The 20292-nt window shown below is 40.4% G+C and overlaps 1 protein-coding gene across 2 annotated transcripts; it reads right to left on the reverse strand.

Annotated features, from left to right (window-relative positions):
• Nucleotides 1-2981: 2981 nt before the first annotated feature.
• LOC123505111 (zinc finger protein OZF-like) lies at nt 2982-20080 on the reverse strand. 2 transcript variants are annotated; one of them, XM_045256217.1, is made up of 3 exons: nt 19030-20080; nt 18473-18838; nt 2982-5485 (listed from the first exon to the last, which is right to left on the reverse strand). In XM_045256217.1, the coding sequence occupies exon 3, from the start codon at nt 5361-5363 to the stop codon at nt 4257-4259; it is 1107 nt and encodes a 368-aa protein (XP_045112152.1). In that variant the 5' UTR covers nt 5364-5485; nt 18473-18838; nt 19030-20080; the 3' UTR covers nt 2982-4256. The 2 variants fall into 2 exon arrangements, with proteins under 2 accessions (XP_045112152.1, XP_045112232.1); XM_045256297.1 differs by having other exon boundaries at nt 19030-19796.
• Nucleotides 20081-20292: the final 212 nt, after the last annotated feature.

Consider the following 20292-nt stretch of genomic DNA (forward strand, 5'->3'; position numbering starts at 1 on the left):
GCGCAAATCAAACACGCATAAATCGAGAGTTACCTGTATATAATATAAAGCTTATGTGTCACCATCACCATCACCACCACTGTGTACTGTCATCACCATCATCATCATCATTGCCATTGTTATATAAAGAAACAATCATTGTAATCTTTATCTTTATCTTATTTTCTATTCATTTAATTCTCTCTCTCTCTCTGTCTCTCACATTGGTCACTATCACCATTACCATCATAACATCCCTTCTCCATCACCCATTCACACCTAGCTAGCCACACCTGTGTTTAATTAGTGACAGGTATTGATGGGTAGGTGAATAAATTGTCTATCTTAGTACATTTGATGTCAGATCTTGTAGTGAAGATTTATCTTGCTTTTCATTGTTATTTTCTTCTTGGAAGTTTTTCCATATATATAATGTTATTCTGTATATTATCAACTTGCCTTTACTCTGTATGTATTTGACTTTACATAAAATAATAATTGTACACTATGTTTTATTTCTTCAGGGATCCCAAGTGTAAAATTTACTGGTTTAATCAGTAAATCTTACCAGTGTGGGTCCTTGTGGCTCAGTGGATAGAGTGATGCACTTTGGGTTTGGAGTGAGGGGTGCATAGATTCAAACCAAATCTTGAGCATCCACTCCTTCACATGTATCTGACACACAGCCCCTTCCTGAGGAAGACTGGTCACTTGCCACACCTGTGATAGCATCACAGGATTATTTACTTCAGAGCTTATAAGAATCACAAAACCATTGTAGCACAAAAAAAAAAAAAAAAAATCAATAAAGCCGTGTCCACACTATCAAGCATGCTCGATGGGCAAACAGTGATACCAGATCATGATAGGTAGTGAGAATGAGGGTTGATGACATCAGAAGCAGGAAAACCACAGGCAGGGATCTGGCAACAAACAATGCTACCAGATGTAGTTTAGCCTATAATAACTACTCCTTCACCGGGCAAAGACTGGCGGGCAAAGTTGTAAAGTGATGAGTGGTGTCAAATACAGGTTCATGGTTCAGTTTCACTCTGACCCTGCTGAAGAGTGGGGTGCAGGACCTGTCTCACCATGCAGAACACTGTCGAGAGGAAGGAAATAGCCTTGTGTGAGATAATTCTTGGTGTGTGTATGAAAAAGCAAGAACAAGCCAGAGCTCAGAGGCATGTGTGGTGCAAGGACTGATTGAGGAGAAGAGGAGAGTTGGGAAGTCATGCAACTATATATCGCAAACTCCACAACAAGCCTGAAGATGGTTTTATCCAGTATATAAGAATGGATGTAAATAGTTTCCACACACTCCTAGCAAAAGTGGAACCATACATAACAAAACAAGATACCCACTTGAGGCAGAGCATATGAGCAAACTCACTCACAGACAGTTGCCCGCTCGTTTGCCCGCAGTCTCCTCGCTTCTGACGTCACCTTCATGCCTGCCACTCACCCTCCTTGCTTATGTATTGGAACGGGATCTGGTATCACTGTTTGCCCGTCAAGCATGCTCGATAGTGTGGACACGGCTTAAGACTAAAGCATTCACAGCAATGGGATGAGAAACAGCCCATGGGCCATATCAACAAAGATTCTTAAAGTTCATCCCTGAGTTCTTGGACTTCCTTGGTCATATATGTGGTAGGTGGTTTTGAAACATGGATATACCACAGAAAGTAAGGAGCAGAATCAGGACATTTCTATGTATGTACTACTTTCAATGTGTAAGAAGGCAGCAGTGGACCAATAACACATCGGCTTTACTTGTGTGATGTCATGCTTACAACTCGTATCAGCTCCAAGGTAAAGATAGAAAGTGTCTTCCAGAGAACACCAAGACTTCATGACAGGAGGCTGTGTCAGTGCCTCTGCTGTAGGCTGTGCTAATCTCCATGAGGTGAGTTTATATGTACAATATAATTTCATTAAGGATATTGTGTGAGATTATAATGAGGGAATGCTATAATATTGTGTAAAGAAGGGTGACAATGTAAACAAACTGTTGTGTCCATCACTCATGGTCATAAACATGTCTTGCAGCACATGAAGGAGCCAGCCCCTCTTGGGCTGATGCAGTGAGTGAATATCAATACTGACATGGTGAAGGTTCCAGGCGGGTTGGAGCGGTGACATAACAACGTTAATACAGGCCTCCGCTACACCTACACTTGTCAGTACAGGCAACCCCCGCTTAATGATCGGGTTATGTTCCCAAAAAACGTTCGTTGTGTGAATTTTCGTTGAGCGAACCAATTATAATAAGTTTGAGCTGACTTGAACTTCCATTGAGAGTAAACAAAGACTTTAAGACTTTAAGTCATTATAATGTACACTAATGTATGTACGTAAGTAATGTTGATGATCTTAAATTTATAAAGGGAGGAACAGTGGAGAGGGAAAGATGCTAGCTAGCAACCTGTGGAATGTAAACAAAAGGCACATCATTGCACCACATACAAAACTTATATACCACATTTCCACAAGGCTTTCCATTTTTCTCCATTGCAGAGTCACAAGTTCAGGTGGTTCTTTTAGCTTGCAAGGAAGATACGGTCTCACCAGCCTTCTTAATAGAGTCTGCTGACTTGAAAATAGTAGACAGTAGATGGAGTCAAGCCAAGGTGGCAAGCAATGCTATTAGTTTTCTCACCTCTCGTGTCTGTGAATAATATCGAGCTTCACTTCGAGAGTTAGAGACTTCCTGGTCTTCTTAGCAATGTTAAACGACATTGCAGGGCATTTTGGTGGCATGTTGAGCGTGAGATGATGAGCTGGTGCTGGATCCTGTTTTTGGTTTGAACTAAGATTGGGGGAAGGGTAGGGGAGTGAGTGGTGTGTGTGTTGTCCACGAGAGGTGCTGGTGTATTCAAAAGCCTGTCGGCTTGTCTGATACGGCGGGGCTTTCAAACTGTGAAAAAATTACCTGGATAAAATTTTGTTCAAGCGAGTTTGGTGTTTGTTATACAAGCAGATGGTAGTAAAAGGAAACGTTCATTGTAGCAAAATTTCATTGTGTGAACATTCATTAAACGGGGGTTGCCTGTACTCTCAAGATCTTCCTGAGGTTTAGATTTATAAATTAAACAAAAATATCAAAACTGCAATATTTGCAGTGGAAGATTCCAAGAGCTACAAAGTACATAGAACAAATGTGTATGGTGTCTCATTAAAGTCCTTATTGAATAAAAGTCGCAAGTGTTTACAGTGTTCACCGGCTAGTTTAATTCAGCATCTTTTGTGGTACCGAGTGGTCGTTCCAAAACATTACATTATAATGTACCAACTATTATTTTCATTCCTGCCAGTATTTTCCTCTTATTTCAATGGTGGTTACTTAAGTTTATATGACGAACATTATTTCATAGGGCAAAATATATTTGCCTAGTGTATCAAAGCTATCTAATTTTTGGAGACTAATATAGCACAACCTTAACACATATTTAACCTCACCTCTACAAACGTTAATGCTTTACAAAATGTAATTCAATTTTCTTTGTGAGAAAAGAAAAATTTATGCCCAAAATCGAAGTAACCTGAGGGAGCTGCAGTGCTTTCATCACCATGTCCCTAAGCTGTCTTGCCATAAATGGATGACTTGCCTTTAAAAGCTCAAGGAGGCCACTGTCTATTTGTTGACATCGTTAGGTCTCCATGATGCCAAAAACATCTACACTACTCAAGCTAAGGATTGGTTCATTATTGTTTTGGTGGCAAGAGACAATCTCATATCAACTTCTGAATTCTAAATTACAAAAATAAACTCAGGGAGCATATGTTCATGGTTTCTTGAAGTCCATAACTTAGAAAAATCTTCAACTTTGAGTTTTATCAATTAAGAAATAAAATTTTTGTCCCAGTAATATATAAATGAAGAAAATTAAGGAAGCTGCATGTGACGCCGACGACTTCACAGCCAGGGCATGGGCCCAGCAGCCCAGAGAAGCATTTCTCTTTGTTCCCCTCTGCTCCCAGCGATGATGCAATGGGCAAGATAGGGGTGAGACAACACACAGTGCCTTCAGACAGGGTGTGAGTGGCAGCATCAGTCAGGCAGGTCCGGCCTGCAGCTCGGGAAGGAAGAATAGGAGTGGAACTCTGGGGACTGGTACTACATCTTGCCAGGAGTAGAGATAAGGAACTCTGGGGACTGGTACTGCATCTCGCCAGAGGGGGAAGGGAGAGGGAACTCTGGGGAACTGGTAATGCACCACCACACACTCCCACAGGCACAGTTGTCACCCCACAGGTCCACACAACACACCACCTCAAAAGTGGATTATCACATGCCTGGCAATTTTACTCTTTGTCTTAAAACACTTCCCACAAACATCACATTTGAACTCCCACAAGCCAATGTGTCTGAAGGCATGTTTATCAAGCTGAGAAATGGTGAAAAATCTTTTGCCACATTCTTCACATTCATAATTCTTAACACCACTGTGCATCAGGGTGTGTTTGATCAGATCAGACTTTCTGGTGAATTTCTTTCCACATTCCAAACATTCATAATTTTTAACACCACTGTGTGTCAGGGTGTGTGCGGTGAGGTTAGACTTCAGGATAAATTTCTTTCCACATTCTTCACACTCATAACTCTTAACACCACTGTGTGTCATGGTGTGTGAGGTGAGGCTAGACTTATATATGAATTTCTTTCCACATTCTCCACATTCATAATTCTGAACATCACTGTGTGTTAGGTTGTGCCTGGTGAGGCTAGACTTTCGGGTGAATTTCTCTCCACATTCTAAACACTCATAATTCTTAACACCACTGTGTGTCAGGGTGTGTGAGGTGAGGCTAGACTTATATGTGAATTTCTTTCCACACTCTCCACACTCATAATTCTTAACACCACTGTGTGTCAGGGTGTGTGTGTTGAGGTTAGACTTATATGTGAATTTCTTTCCACACTCTCCACATTCATAATTCTTAACACCACTGTGCTTGCGGGTGTGCTTGGTGAGGATAGACTTATACGTGAATTTCTTTCCACATTCTAAACACTCATAATTCTTAACACCACTGTGTATCAGGGTGTGTGTGATGAGGTTACACTTTTGGGTGAACTTTTTTCCACATTCTAAACACTCATAATTCTTAACACCACTGTGTATCAGGATGTGTGAGGAGAGATGAGACTTAGTAGGAAATTTCTTTCCACATTCTGCACATTCATAATTCCTAGCACCCCTGTGTGTCAAGGTGTGTCGTTTCAGCTCGTGTTTGCTTCTAAAAGTTTTAGCACACTGCTGACACCCAAAGTTGCCCTCTCCTCTGTGGACAGAGCTGCCTGCTTCCAGATGGTTGTTGCCACCGCACCTGTGCCTCCCCACACCTGAGGCAGACTGCTGCTGCTGCTGCTCACTCATGCTGTTGGCTGACCTCACCCGTCCACTGCAGCAATGCTATCGGCAGCACACGCCACGGCTGGTCCTGCAGGAACCCTCGGGGTAGCCGGCAGGAGTGGTTGGTGCCTGGCCTCTGGCCTGGGCTGTGGGACAGGGAAGAAAGGCTGCCATGATGGGGCTGAGTGGCAAGGAGGGAAGTGAGTGTCAGGATAGCTGTGCACTAAATAGAGCACTGTGTGTGTGTGTGTGTGTGTGTGTGTGTGTGTGTTTGGACCTCTGTCTCATCCAGGAACCCTTCAGACACTTGGACATTGATCTTGAACCAGGAGACAGGAATACAGTGCCACAGAGAGGAATAAATTACAAATAAACATAAAGAATAGGGACAAATACTGCACTGAGACAAAACATCAAACACAGACAGGGTCATTGTTTGCTTTGGTGATTTGTGAACATGTCTACATTAAAGCCTCCATTACCAAATCCTCTCATTTACCATCATCACACCAGCTTTACACCAATACAACAAGTCAGGATAAGACAGAGTGGCAGACATTCCTCCCACTGGCCTCATCAGAGAACACAGGTTATATTGGTGACTTGCATTTTATTGAATTGCTCCCGAGACAGTGGACAAAGGAAACCGCTTGTCTTGCTGATTTACCTTATGCTGAGAGACTGTTCAGGCTTAGATTATTTTCTTTTAAAGGTTGGCTTCTTCGTGCTGATCCAATACTAGTATGGAAGGTCATGAATGGTTTGTGTCCTCACTTGAACTGTCTGTTTGAAAGATCAGATTATGATAGAACTAGAGGTCACACTAAAAAGATTTTCCAGCCACACTGCTCAACAAATGTCTGAGCTTGCTTCTCTATTTGTGTCATCACTCTTTGGAACTCTCTTCCCAAGGAGGCCGTTTCATCCACCACTGTTCTTACTTTCAAACGTCAAGTTGAGCATTTTCTTGGTCTACACCTTTATGAGTTCTGCTAGATGTTTCTTTTTTGGTCAGCTTTGTTACATCTGTAATGAGCCAACCACTTCTGTTGTTTTTCTGCGTACATTTTGCTTGGAAGATATAACCGCAGGCCATATGCTCGTCTCCCAACACCATCCTTAAGGGGACCGTCCGGTGAGGTTTTTGAAAAATTGAAAATAAAGAGGTACGTGGGTAATTTTTTTTTTCCGCTGATAGATGTTTATTACATGATGTTAGTTTAGTAGTTACAAGCGAATTGACCCATAAATAACTGCATGAAAAATAAAAAATCAATTTAAAAAAAAAAATTCCTATAAACTTTGTCACTAGAGGACATACTTCAATTTTTCCAGTATGGATATGAAGTATGTCGTATACCAACACTTTTCGCCTCATAGAATTTTGATTTTTTTTTTTTTATTTTGATGGTCATTATGAATTTTTTTTTTATTTTTTCAATTTTTTTTGGTATAAAATTATATTGCGGCACTTAAAAAAAAAATTCCAAATTCTAGGAGGTAGAAATGTAGCAGCTTCATTGAGCTTCAAAATGTTACCTCAAAACTGAAAATCTGTTGAGAAATGTGGGAGAAGATTTGATTTAAATGATAAAAAGTGGAAACTGAGAAAAAGGCAAAAAAACCCAGAGATGTCATTTTCATCCTCTATGACCCTGTACATTTACTTGGGTTGGATATTTGGTGTTCATACACCACCATATGCATCATATATCCTTTTTAGGCATGTTTAGAATATTCTGTACGACTCATATGGCACCTGGCCGCCCCTACAATGATTGTAGTTATTAGTCGCTCGAAGGAGAGGGTGTCTCCCATCCATGCCTGGTCGGTACAACTTGTAATTTCCACTTGCACTGTTTGTTTAGATATTGTAAGGCAAAAAAGGCAGGTAAAATAGGAATCACTCATTTTCAGCAAAAAAAATAAAATAAAATAATCTAGCTAGTGGGGAACTTTTCATCTCCACAAAGCTCAAATTCCGTGGGAGCGAGAACGTGCAGGTGTCACATGCTACTCCAGGGCCATAACAATGAATTTAGTTAAGTGTGTCTATTTATGTGTCTATTCATTCAAATAAATCAATAAAAGCATCAAAGCATTTACTATGGTGGCTTTTTTTTAATAAGGAGAAGCAAACATACTTGCATGTACAGGGTAATTCAGAAAAAATGTCAGGATTTTGATCTCCATTTATTCAAAAACTAATAATGACAAAAGAACAAACTGTAGTGCTATCAAAAGCAAACTTGATGGCAATTTATCCCTTGTCTAAGTGAACTTCTTGAAGTTCATGTTTTCAATATGAGTGCCACGTGGGTTGAAACATACTTTAAGGCGTACACAGATATTCTCACCAACTTTCTGGCATGTCTCTTGGGTCACACTGGTTGTGTATGCCTCCACATTTTGCCTTAATTCAGTGAGTGTTGATGGTTTGTTGGCATAGACTTCAGCCTTGGCAGCTCCCCAGAACCAAAAATCAGGAGGACTGAGGTCAGGGACATGCCAGAAAGTTGGTGAGAATTTCTGTGTACGCCTACAAGCATGCTTCAACCCACGCGGCACTCATATTGAAAACATGAACTTCAAGAAGTTCACTTGGACAAGGAATAAATTGCCATCAAGTTTGCTTTTGATAGCACTACAGTTTGTTCTTTTGTCATTATTAGTTTTTGAATAAATGGAGATCAAAATCCTGACATTTTTTTTTCTGAAACACCCTGTACAAAACGTTAAGGACACTGATTTTTGATAACCGAAAGCTCCAGATAAGTGTTACCAGATCAGCAAGTTTCACTAAGGTAGGGAAACATAGCGAGACGAGCATATGGCTGTGAGACTTGTGAGGGAGAACACTCTCATCAAGGTGAGAAATTTACAACCTTTCCTACCGGAAAACATAAACCACACCTGAGATTCATTGTCCGGGTGAAACTCTACACTGAACAAAATTTACAATACAAATATGGCAATGTGTCTAATTAGACTTTTCTTCAGGAAATGATAAATTTGTTTTATTTTGGTATCCCAGACCAACTAAACCAATACAAACTTAATCTAACCTAACCTAACCCTAAACTAACCTCATGTAAACCTAATCTGTTCCTGGCAAGACGTGCTGATTTTCATAACCATCAATCTCAGACAATATAATCCCAGATCACTAAAAAACAAACAAACAATTATTACAGAGTTACACCAAAATCAAAATAGCTTTTCTAACCCTTCTCATCTTAAAGAGCTTTTCATTCGGAGTAATTTGAAGCCACACACGCGTCGTAAATTGTTTATAATGTTGACAGCAGTTTTTAAAGATTTACCATTTTTAGGGGGAACGAGGTAAGGCACCGCAACACCTGTGTGTGTGATAGACTGCCAGGCACTAAGGAATGCTGTTGTTTGTTCATGTACGCGTATTGTTACATTATTGCACACCCGTGAAATTAATTGTGATGATTGGTTCTTTTGTTTGACCACGCAGCCACTGACCAATAAAAGCAATACATAATAAATGTAGTCAATCAGAGCTGTTTGTGGAAAAAAAGTTACTCAATTTGAATGGGCATGGTGTCGCCTCGATTCTTTCCAGTGTATCGCTAAATTTTACAAAGATAAATAAGGTAACAACTTCATATTAATTTCTAAATTGCTAGTCAGGTTAAGCGATCTTGTCTTGGTTAGATCAGTCCTGAAGTGAAAGTTTGGTGTAAGACTGTAAATTTGCCAAAAATAATCTGTTAATCTGCAGTTTCATCCAATTGTGGAATCTGGTATGTGACGTATGTTTTTCTGGTAAGAAATGTGAAATTTTCGTATCAAATTAATATTTTCAAGTTATGACTGTTTTTTGAACTTAAACCTTTGCCTGCTTCTCATTCCCAATGATCTTGGGGGACTTTTTTTTTTCTTTTTTTTTTATTTATACCATGTGGGCTTTTCACGGAAATTTATGGGCTAAAGGGGATACTTTTTAGGGTACCTCCCATCTCAAAGCCCACCAGCTAGGAAACCGATGCCGTGAGTGAGGAAGCCCAACCTGCACTCAGGCTGTAGACAGGATTTGAACCCATGCACTTGGAGACCCCTTGGATCCCAAAGCACGCATGGTTCCACTGTACCACAGCGGCCCCTTACAGGAAAAGGGGTTTTTCAGTGGTGGAGCATTAAATTGAGTAGTGTGCATTGCAAAAAAAGGTTGGAAATCAACAAAATTCCATCAAAAAGCTCTGAAAATACTTTGATGTCCACAGCAGCAGCTGAACGGGCAGTGGTAAGCATTACTTTTGTTTCCATAGAGCAGTGTTGCCAACACTACACTTCTGGCTGTATCCTTTACACCACAGCCCCCACAGGATACTAAACCAAACCTAACCTAAGCTAATCTGACCTTGCCTGGCCTAGCCTAACTGATGTAACCTAACCATGCTACTGGTCAAAGGGGTTCTGAGGAAGACTTATCAGCAGTGTGTGTCACACCTCAACTAGGTGACGTTAGGTTAGTTTTGGTTATCAGACTTTCATTCCCACTTCATGTCTGTTCAGTGAAAGAGTTACGAAGGGGAAGCCAAGAGAGGAGAGCTGAAGGGACAACTTCATTAGGACAGTGCCCCAAACCCATCATAGCAGGCAAGGTGATTGCCTTGGGTTTACTTAGTAACCATTGAGGGCGTCCGGGAGGGGTGGCAGGCACAGACTAAAACTGATCAAAAAGAACTCCATAAATGTGAATTATACTACCACAACATGCAGTCGAGTCATGTGCTCCTATCAAGGACCAATGGTAAACATTATCTCATCCCTTATTACCTAGTGTGGAGGACCTTCACACCAGGAGGGCTGCTATGGCTAGATCTGGAGCAGACCAAACAAGTGTAATCCTCACGTCGACCACTACCACTACTTCTGGCACTACTACCACCTCAGTCTCAACTGCCACTGCCCAAGGAGAGGATCCATAAACTCAAACTCATTTCCCCCTCTTCCTCATAGTAATTTCACAACTATCTCTTTTGTACATGTTAATGTTGACTGTTTGCCAAACAAACTCCATTATGTGTTTTCTTTTTGGAGGGATAATGGTATTTTGGTGTTGGGCAAAAGCAAAAATTGGTTGATATCCTGTATTACAGATGCTTGTCTGTATTTACCAACCTACACATTAGTTTGTAAGAATGTATTAGGTAATATACCTAAATGTGGTGTTTGTTTTTATGTTAAAAATTTGACGTTTACAGATATCCATCAATCTTCATAATGTTCTGATAATTTTTGTTCCTAACAATTCACTATGTGTCATCACAGTTTACCAGCTGCCTCTTACACATCTTTAGAGAACAAGTTACTTGAGTTCCTTTCAGATTTTTGCTTGGGTAGACACAATACTGATGTGGGACTTCAACTTGCCTTCCATTAGGTTCACAGTACCTAATGGATTAATTCCTTGCAACCTACTCTTTTATAATTGCTTTACATTCCTTGGTCTAACTCAGTGGATTCTTGAACCCACTTTTCACAGATTGGGCAATATTCTTGATAAAATTTTCACATCTGAAGACAGAATAATGGACATCCAAGTACAGTATATATATATATATATATATATATATATATATATATATATATATATATATATATATATACAGTAAAGTCCCGGGTTACGTCAGTCTCAAGTTACGTCAAACTCGTAGTTACATCAGTCCACTATAAGGCAATTTAAGATTAAAGAAATTGAAAATGTATAAATTGTAAAGTGCGGGATTTATTGTTATTGTTCGTGGTTGCCCGCCACACCGCCCGCCTCACGCATGAATACAATAACACCCTGCCTCAGTTCCACCACACCATCGCCCCTGGCAAGAGTGTTACCCTACTTCTGCGTTTCCTGACTCAAGTTCTTAGTATCTTGCTCAATGGCACCAAAGAGAAAACTTCTTAGTGACAGCAGTGATGTTAAGAAAAGGAAAACCATTACGCTACAAGAAAAAGAGGACATAATTAAAAGACATGAGAAGGGAGGCAGCAGCTGTGTGTGAGGGAGGGAAGAAGAAAATGGGAAGCCCATTACTATGACAACAAGGAGGTTGACAACCTTGAGGGCTCGCACACCCATCACAACAATAACAACTCCGGAGCCTTCACCTGGGCCACACGACACTCGCAGCTCACTTGCACCGTCTGCGTCTGTCTGCTGATCCCTATTGCCCTTTCCTATTGCATTTCCTGCTCTGCTGCCCACGCTTCTACTCCCACTGCACTGCACTAAGCTCCCAGCTGTCCGCCCTGTGGGCGTCACAACATTCGACCTGCCCACCCTCCTGGAGGCCTCAGGTGTCCACCCCTCTCGGCAACCTGGAGTCCTTCGCGTTCGTGGCCCTAATCAACAACAAAAACAAGCTTGTGTTTCATATTCCTACATAGTTGTAAATAATATAACAATATAACCTTTAACTTACCTGAATGACCATAAACAATGATTGGTTGAAAACTCGATAATATGCTTTGAAATGTACGGAAACTCGAGTTACGTACAAAATTAACTTACGTCATGTTTCAGGAACATAACTCTGATGTAAACCGAGACCTTACTGCATTTCGTGATTCATATATATTTATTATATTAATGTACTTATATGTATTTAGTGTAAGCGGCTGCCCATCGGAGATTCTAGAGAGAGTGTCGTGACGTCATGTTTGTTATTGTCTTTGTGAGAGGGAAGGCGATGGAGCCGGGCCCAATGAGATGCTCTTCTGATCACGCCCTCTGCAGGTTTAGAGAGTGTTAGCCAATGGGTGCTCAGATGACATCGTGTGATGTAATGTTTTCCCCTCGGACAAAGGCCTGTGAACCGATGCCACAGACTCAGACCACACTGGAGTGCCTGAAGGCTTGGACCTGTGACCGCCGCTCCGCTCCCCTCATATCTCTGGCTGAGTATCTTATTCCTTATTTCTCTGATTGTAGGGATTCTGGTTCTCCTTGGCACTTATTTAAGTCACTGTGTTAAGTGACGTGTGAATATTTTGTGTGTTTTGGGTGCTTAACCAGTATTTTTGGTGATTTATCTTTGTGTGGCGTAGAGGGACGCCAGGGCTGACGGCCATTTTGTGAGTGTTGGTATAGCCAAGAGAGATTTTGGGTGTTTATTGTGGTTGTATTACCTAACAATCATATCATTTGTGGTGATTTACATATTATTGTGTGTACCAGCCAGAGGGGAGGGCAAGTGTGTGGTGAATTTATATACTTATTGCCTCTAATAAGTGTTGAACTTATTTATTTATTTTTGTGGTCTCATATTATGCTCTTTTCACCCTTAAGCAGCTTATTTATTATATTTCTTGGTGCTAATGAGTTATTTCTTTTGTTGTGTATGTGGTATTGAGCTGCAGGTGTGTTGACATCCCACAGGTGACTTATTTCAGTATTGAGCAGTTAGGTTAAACTTATTTACCTGATTTATTATATTTTGTGATTCTATATTTTTGAGTGCTATTATTTTCTTTATTTGGATGTGATTATCATACTTTTAACTATCCACGGGCCTTAAGTTTAATTTTGTTTGTTGTTAAGTTAACTTTGCTTATTTTTGTTAATAAATTAGTTAAGGATTTAAATAATTTCTCTTAACCTTTCCTTATTATTAGTTTTTCAGTTCTGCTGTGGGCACTGTTGCATTGAAGCCAAGTCACTCTTGACTACTTATCTTAATTTTTGTATTTAATAAGAGTGATTAACCTAATCAGTGACTGGTGCCCACAGCTCCTTGTGGGGCACTGGGTCAGACTGCTTGAAGGTCGTAACAATATATATATATATATATATATATATATATATATATATATATATATATATATATATATATATATATATATATATACCCTTGTGTTTCGGTAGCTGTGGTGGCAGTGGACGTGTTGTGTGTGCGCTCCGTTTTGGCTGTGGTTTTATAGTTAGCGAGTGGTGTTTGTGCTTGGTGTCTGTGTGTGGTGCTTTTGAGTGTTAGTGAAGTGAAAGTGTGTACTGCAAGTGTTAGATTAGAGTGAAATAGTGGTTAGAATCAGTGTTTGTGAGTTAAAAGTATTTTTGTAGAGCGAGGAGACTAGGCTTGTAACCGTCAAGTTGACCTTGAAAGAGGATTAGTTGACCTCACTTAGGCCCCCCACCACCGCGGTTCCCCACCCGCCGTCACCAAGTATTTTTATTTGTTTGTGAGTTAACAGATTGTAAATTAGTATGGCGGTAGCTACTGAGGTATATCAGAGTGTGATTGAGTGCGTGAAAGAGAGTGTTGAGGTGGGATTGGGAGAGTTTGTTGTGTGTGAGATGTGTGGGCATGACAGGAAGGTCGTTGACTTTTCTGAGTGTATGGTGTGTAGGCTCAAGAGCGAGAATTTAGTTCTTTCTCTTGAGCACCGAGAATTGCGAGAGGAAATCAGAAAGCTAAGTGAGGGGAAAAGTGCGAACGAAGTTCTCATCTTTGAGTTGAAGGAGGAGGTTAAGAGGCTTGGGGAGGCAGTGGAAAAAATTAGGCAGGAGATCAGTGTTAGGCCGAAGGTTGGACCTTCTGAGGGCGACAGGGTGGCTTGGCCCTCTGTCGGGAAGAGCAGAGTGGGGAAGAGGGAGCAGGCGAGCCAGACTGGGAAAGATAGTAGTCAGGATGGGCAGAGATGGCAGGTTGCGAGGGAAGGAAAGCGGAGGCAGTTAGGGAGGATAGGACTAAACCTGTTGAGTGTGAAAATAGGTTCGGTTTGTTGGAGGGGAGGGGAGAGTGAGAGTGGAGTGAATGAAGTGGTTGTGGTGAGTGAAAGGAGAAAGAAGGGGGTAGAGGAGAGGAGGAGGATGGTTGTGCCTAGCACACCTCAGGTGTGTGTGGTGGGTGACTCTCAGGTTAGGTATTTAGATAGCACTTTCTGTGGGAAAGACAGGGATAGGAGGACGAACGTGTGTATGCCTGGTGCAGGTGTGAAGGCAGTGAGTGAGGAGGTGCAGAAGAGGGTTGGGGGGATGGAGAGGGAGGGTGTAGTAGTTTTGCACGTAGGTGGGAACGATGTCAGAGCAGGTGGGTCGGAGGAGTTAGTGGCAAGATTTCGGGAAATGTTAGGCAAGATAAGGGAGAGTGGTAGGAGGTGTGTAGTGTCAGGAATCTTGCCTCGTGTGTATGTTAGCAGGGAATGGTTGTCTAGAGCCATTGGTGTGAATGATCGGGTAAAAGGGATGTGTAAGGATGTGGGTGTCAGCTTTGTGGATGTATGGGATAGGTTCTATGGGCGAAGGGATTTGTATGCTAGGGATGGTGTGCATCTGAGTAGGAAGGGTGTGGATGTGCTGAGTGGATGTCTGGAGGGGAGTTGGGATGGAGTGTAGGGGTGAGGTAGCAAATGCATTCCAGAAGAAAGATGCTAGACATAAATTAGATAGGATAAACAGAGATAGTGAAAAGATTAGGAAAGATTTCCAGGTGCAAATAGGAGAGAATAAGATTAGGATTCCAAATAAGGAGACAGCATCTAGGAAGGTAGCAGGACTTAAATGTTTTTATGTAAATGCCAGGAGTCTTAGGAACAAGAAGGACGAGTTATCTAGTTATATAGTTGAGGAGGACTTAGATGTTGTATGTGTCACAGAGGCATGGGTAAATGAGGAAAAGTTTAGGAAAATAGGAAAGAATATGAAGTAGATGGATACATTATGTATTTACACCAGAGAATTGGTAGGATAGGTGGAGGAGTAGTTATTTATGTAAAAATCCTTCATTTCCAGTCAGGTTAATGGTATTAAGGTAGATAACAGAGTAGAGTCCTTATGGCTGGATGTTAGAGTAAACAAAAGTAAGGTTATTAGAGTAGGAGCTTTTTATAGACCACCTAACCAGTCAGCAGATGTAGACAACCTTATGGTAGATGAGATAAATAGGGGTGTACTAGTCAGACAATTATCTTAGGGATTTTAATCTTAAGTCAGTAAACTGGGAGAGGATGGTAGGAGATGCTAGTGAAAATAAGTTTATGGAAAGTTTTCAGGATAACTATTTAGTGCAGATGGTAGATAAACCTACTAGGGGGAGGAAGGTTTTAGACATAGTACTAACAAATATTGAGCATTGTTTAAAGGAAGTTGAGGTAGGAGAGACTTTAGCAAACAGTGACCATCATATAATTAGATTTATCATTAATTCCAGTAGGGATAATATAGTGAATAAGACTAGAGTCCCAAACTATCAGAAAGGCAATTATGGTAGGTTACGTCAGTTATTAGGAGAGGTAAACTGGGAAGATAGTTTTGGAAATAAAACTGCACAGGAGATGTGGGATATTTTTAAGGTTGTAGTAAAGGGTATAGTGATGCAGTGTATCCCTTACAAAGATATAAGGCAGAGAAACAGGAAGCCATTATGGTGGACTCATGAGATAGGTAGCCAGATCAGAGAGAAGAAGAGGGCATACAGAGAGTTGCAGAAAAGTGGGAAGATGTAGATTTGATTAGGTACAGACAGGTCAGAGATGATTTGAGTAAGGTTATAAAAAAAGTAAAAGGCAGGCAGAGATAAAACTAGCTAGAGCTGGGAGTAAAGATCCCAAAAATTATATAGTTATTACAAGGTCAGTGATAAAAGAAATAAGGATAGGATTGGACCACTCAGAAAAGATGGTGTAGTAGTGGATCAAAATGAAGACATAGTAGAATTATTGAATGAACAATTTTCTTCAGTATTTACTAGGAAAGAATAGGAAATCCTGTTACAAACAGTGCGACGAGTAGTTTAAGAGCTTTAGAAAATATTGATATAAAACCGGGAATTATTAGGAAATTTATTCTTGAACTAGACGATAGGAAAGCTAGTGGTCCTGATGAGCTACATGCCAGAGTACTTAGGGAGGGTGTAGACAGTATTTCTGAAGCACTTAAGTTAATCTTTGAAAGATCACTTAGGTTTGCTGAGATACCTCAGGACTGGAAGTTAGCTAATGTTACTCCAATATTTAAAAAGGTAGGAAGGATGATGCGAATAATTATAGACCGATCAGTTTAACTAGTATAGTATGTAAGATACTAGAGAAAATCATTAAGGGTAGTATTTGGGAGCATTTAAATGAGAATAGATTAATTAGAGATACCCAACATGGCTTTAGATCAGGGAGGTCCTGTCTTACAAATTTGCTCGATATCTTAGAATATATTACCAAGGAGTTAGATGATGGAAATAGCATAGATGTTATATATCTAGATTTTAGCAAGGCGTTTGATAAGGTACCGCATAGGAGGCTAGTGTACAAATTGAGACTACATGGGATAGGGGTAGGTTAGTTGATTGGATTAGTGAATGGCTTTCTGATAGGAAACAGAGAGTAGTATTAAATGGGGCAATGTCTGAGTGGAAGGAAGTGGTTAGTGGGGTACCCCAAGGATCAGTGCTAGGACCTCTTCTTTTCTTGGTGTACATTAACGATTTAGATATAGGAATTAGTAGCAAAGTATCAAAGTTTGCAGATGATACTAAGATAGCATGTGCAGTACAGGGTGAAAAGGACAATTACAGAATACAACGAGACCTGGACAGGCTGATAGCATGGGCAGACAGGTGGCAGATGGAGTTTAATTCTAAAAGTGTCAGGTTATGCATTTAGGTAAAGACAACACAAACTTTAACTATGAGATGGAGGGATGTTGGCTAGAGGCAGTAGAGGAAGGAAAGGATTTAGGAGTAGTGATAGACAGGACTATGAAATTTTCAAAGCAATGTTTAGAAGCAAGAAATAGGGCAAATAGGATCCTGGGTTTTATAAATAGAAATGTTAGTTATAAAAGTAAGGAAGTGGTGCGTAGCTTATATAATTCCTATGTTAGGCCCCATTTAGAGTATTGCATACAGGCCTGGTCACCCCACTATAGGCAGGATATCAACATGTTAGAAGCAGTTCAGAGAAGAGCAACTAGGATGATACCAGCATTAAAGCGCCTGGAGTATAGAGATAGATTAAAGGAATTAAACATGTTTTCATTTGAGAGGAGATGTATAAGAGGGATATGATAGAGTTATTTAAAATGTTCTCAGATACAAACTACATAGATGTGAGATCTTTCTTTACCTTAGAGGAGGGAAATAGGACTAGAAATCATGGCAGGAAGATTAGAAAGCAAGGCTGCAGGTTAGATATAAGAAAATATTTCTTTAGTCATAGAGTGGTAGACTTCTGGAATGCATTGCCAGAGACGGTTGTAAATAGCACTAGTTTGACAATGTTTAAAAACAGATTAGATAAGCACTTAAATTTATTAGATTTATAATTATGTATAGCACTGCATGATAGTTTTTATAAGAAATTTACTATAGTTAAACAAGACATGATCCCCATGTATGGGGACCACAAATTGTAGAGGATTTCGCTGCAGGACTTAGCCCTGTTAATGGGCCAAATATTTAGAATTAGTATATAATGTATTGTGTACTTGTAAGTGTATCTTTAAGTACTGATGACGAGGTCGCTGTGCGACTGATACAGGATAACCTAGATGGGCCCTGGTGGCCCTTTGTTATCCTATTATTTATGTTATGTTATGTTATGTTATGTTACCCAGGTTCTACGTGGTTACACCAAAGATGTGCCTGGGTGGTGATATGGGCCCTAATGTGGGAACCACTATAAATAAAATTGCTTGCACCACTAATGGGTGTAAGTTGAACAGTGCTTCCCATATATACTCTTCAAGTATACCTACAGGCCCTATAGGCCATTAAAAAAAAAAAAAAATACATAAATAAACTTTAAGGTTAGATGTAGATTTTTCTCCATGAAATATGGCAATTTGTGGAATAATCTTCCTTCAGACCTTGTTTCTTGCGCTAATATTAATACTTTTAAACATCTACTTGAAGTTCATTTGGGGTACATTGATTATGTTCAGCTTGCCAGTCACCACAAGTACGCATTGCTGCTTAATGATGCACTTCCCAGCTATCTAATTAATTTAGTAAATCCATCCAGGAATATTTTTCCACTATATGCTGGCACATCAGCAGTGCCAGTGTGGCTTCCCGCTTCCTTTTGCTATCCGAATGGGGACAGGAGGCCCACCAGCTAAGAATGTCTGATTGACGATATTATAAATAGCAATTATAGATAGTAGTTACCTTTCATTGAAGGTCGCGGTGATCCCACACCACAGCACAGTCCCTGGCTAGCTCCAGTAATGTGTGTTGACGTTGAAATGGCACAGCTAAGCACACTCCGGCAAACCTTGGCGGGGCACCACTCCACCACAACCCTGCGTTGTGTCAAATAAGCTGTGGGCGGTCCACCTATAGAGTTCTTCCTCTTGTGGGCTGCGATGATCCCCTGGACCATAACACTACCCTGCTGCTGGTGAGGGATGAGTGGTGACCAGCGGTTGACGGTGACGTGACTGACGTCCGTGACGTGCAGCCACCACAGCCCAAAGGTCAGCTGCCCAGGGTTGCCAACTTGCCAGCTGATGTCCCAGTCCACATGAGGCCACACTTTTAATCGAAAAGGCCATAAAAAAGGCCAACCTTATCATACCATATAGGAAACGTATCCTATCATAAAATATTTACCTATTTATTAAGCTTAATAAAGACAACGATCACTAATTAGCTACATACAGCAGTTATTCCACGTTATCATACTATATATATTCAACAAAATCACGTTTATGATGCATACTCACAATGATGGCCCATATGGAGGAGACTTGGATGTCGGTTTCCTAGAAGTCCTGGGTGTCTTGTTCAGCCAGATCCCTGGAAGTTGCTGCAGCTGAGGTGGATGGTTCTTCGGGATGCTCAGTGCTGCTCTTGTAAATGAAACTGTTGAACATGCTTAACATCTTGTCTGTTACTTCGAACTTGTTACAGCATATTCCTTCAATATAAAACGACTGCTGATTCTCAAAACAGCTTCCATAGTTTCTAAGGAGAGCCTGTTCCTCACTTTTGTTTTAATGTTTGTTACATGAGAGAAAATTCTCTTAACAAAGGCGTTACTCAGTGGAAGTGCATGTGCATTCAGAACGATCTGTGCAAGCTCAGCAAAACATTTCTCACCAGCAGCATTGTCATAATTTTTGAACAACTGTCCAGAAGTTTACTGCTTCACGTGGTATTTCTTCATTAGAAAACTCTTTCTTCCAGTCAATCAAGAAAAGCTTGTCATACTGTTGCTCCAGTTGCATATATATGACATTGCTTGTAGAGTGAATAAGGTGAGTGAATGCTCCAGCAACACTTGGAAATGTCTTGCGCATTTGATTTAGGCACATCTTTGGTTGAAAATACCTTAAATTTTCAACAACGTCCGTGTCTCGACACAGTCTCTTTTCTAACTGACTTTCTGCCTCAATGAGGAAGTCAAAGCATCTTTGTTTCAACTGTGAGTTTTCTTCTTCAGGTAACTTTGATCGCGAAATTTCAAGTAGAAACTTATCCCCATATTTCACTTGGCTAAAGGGATATGCAACATTCTTGCCATCATCTTCATACACTCTTTTCAATGTGGAGCTGTGCAACTGTTTCAATTCAGAAAATACTTTGAAAGGCTCAGCATCAGTCGCTTGGAAGGATGCATTAACAGACTCAAATTTCTGAATGTGTGGTAATGCAAATGTAAGATACAAGTATAGTTCCTCTTATCACTAATCATTTGATGAATAAGGCGTGCATGGTAATTTCTTTCCTTCTCAGCAATTACTGAAAAGTAGGCCTTGAGTTCATGCCACTGTGTTATGACATTAAAAATGCATTTTCTTTTCACCAGCCATCGTGTGTTGCTAGGGGGTTATGAATTTTGAAGGTTGAATGCACTCATCATTCATCACAGAAAATACTTTCTTAAACTCTTCTCTCCTAAGACTACTAAATTTGAACCAGCGAGCAATCTCAGAAATTAAGTACTCCAGGTTTGATGGTAATTTCTTGAAAGCATATTCACAGCA

This window comes from Portunus trituberculatus, chromosome 1, assembly GCF_017591435.1.
Source record: "Portunus trituberculatus isolate SZX2019 chromosome 1, ASM1759143v1, whole genome shotgun sequence".
NCBI classification, from domain to species: Eukaryota; Metazoa; Arthropoda; class Malacostraca; order Decapoda; family Portunidae; genus Portunus; species Portunus trituberculatus.

What these genes read in the sequence shown, in the direction of transcription:
- LOC123505111 (XM_045256217.1), bottom strand. Translation starts at nt 5,363, where the DNA reads ATGAGTGAGCAGCAGCAGCAGCAGTCTGCCTCAGGTGTGGGGAGGCAC.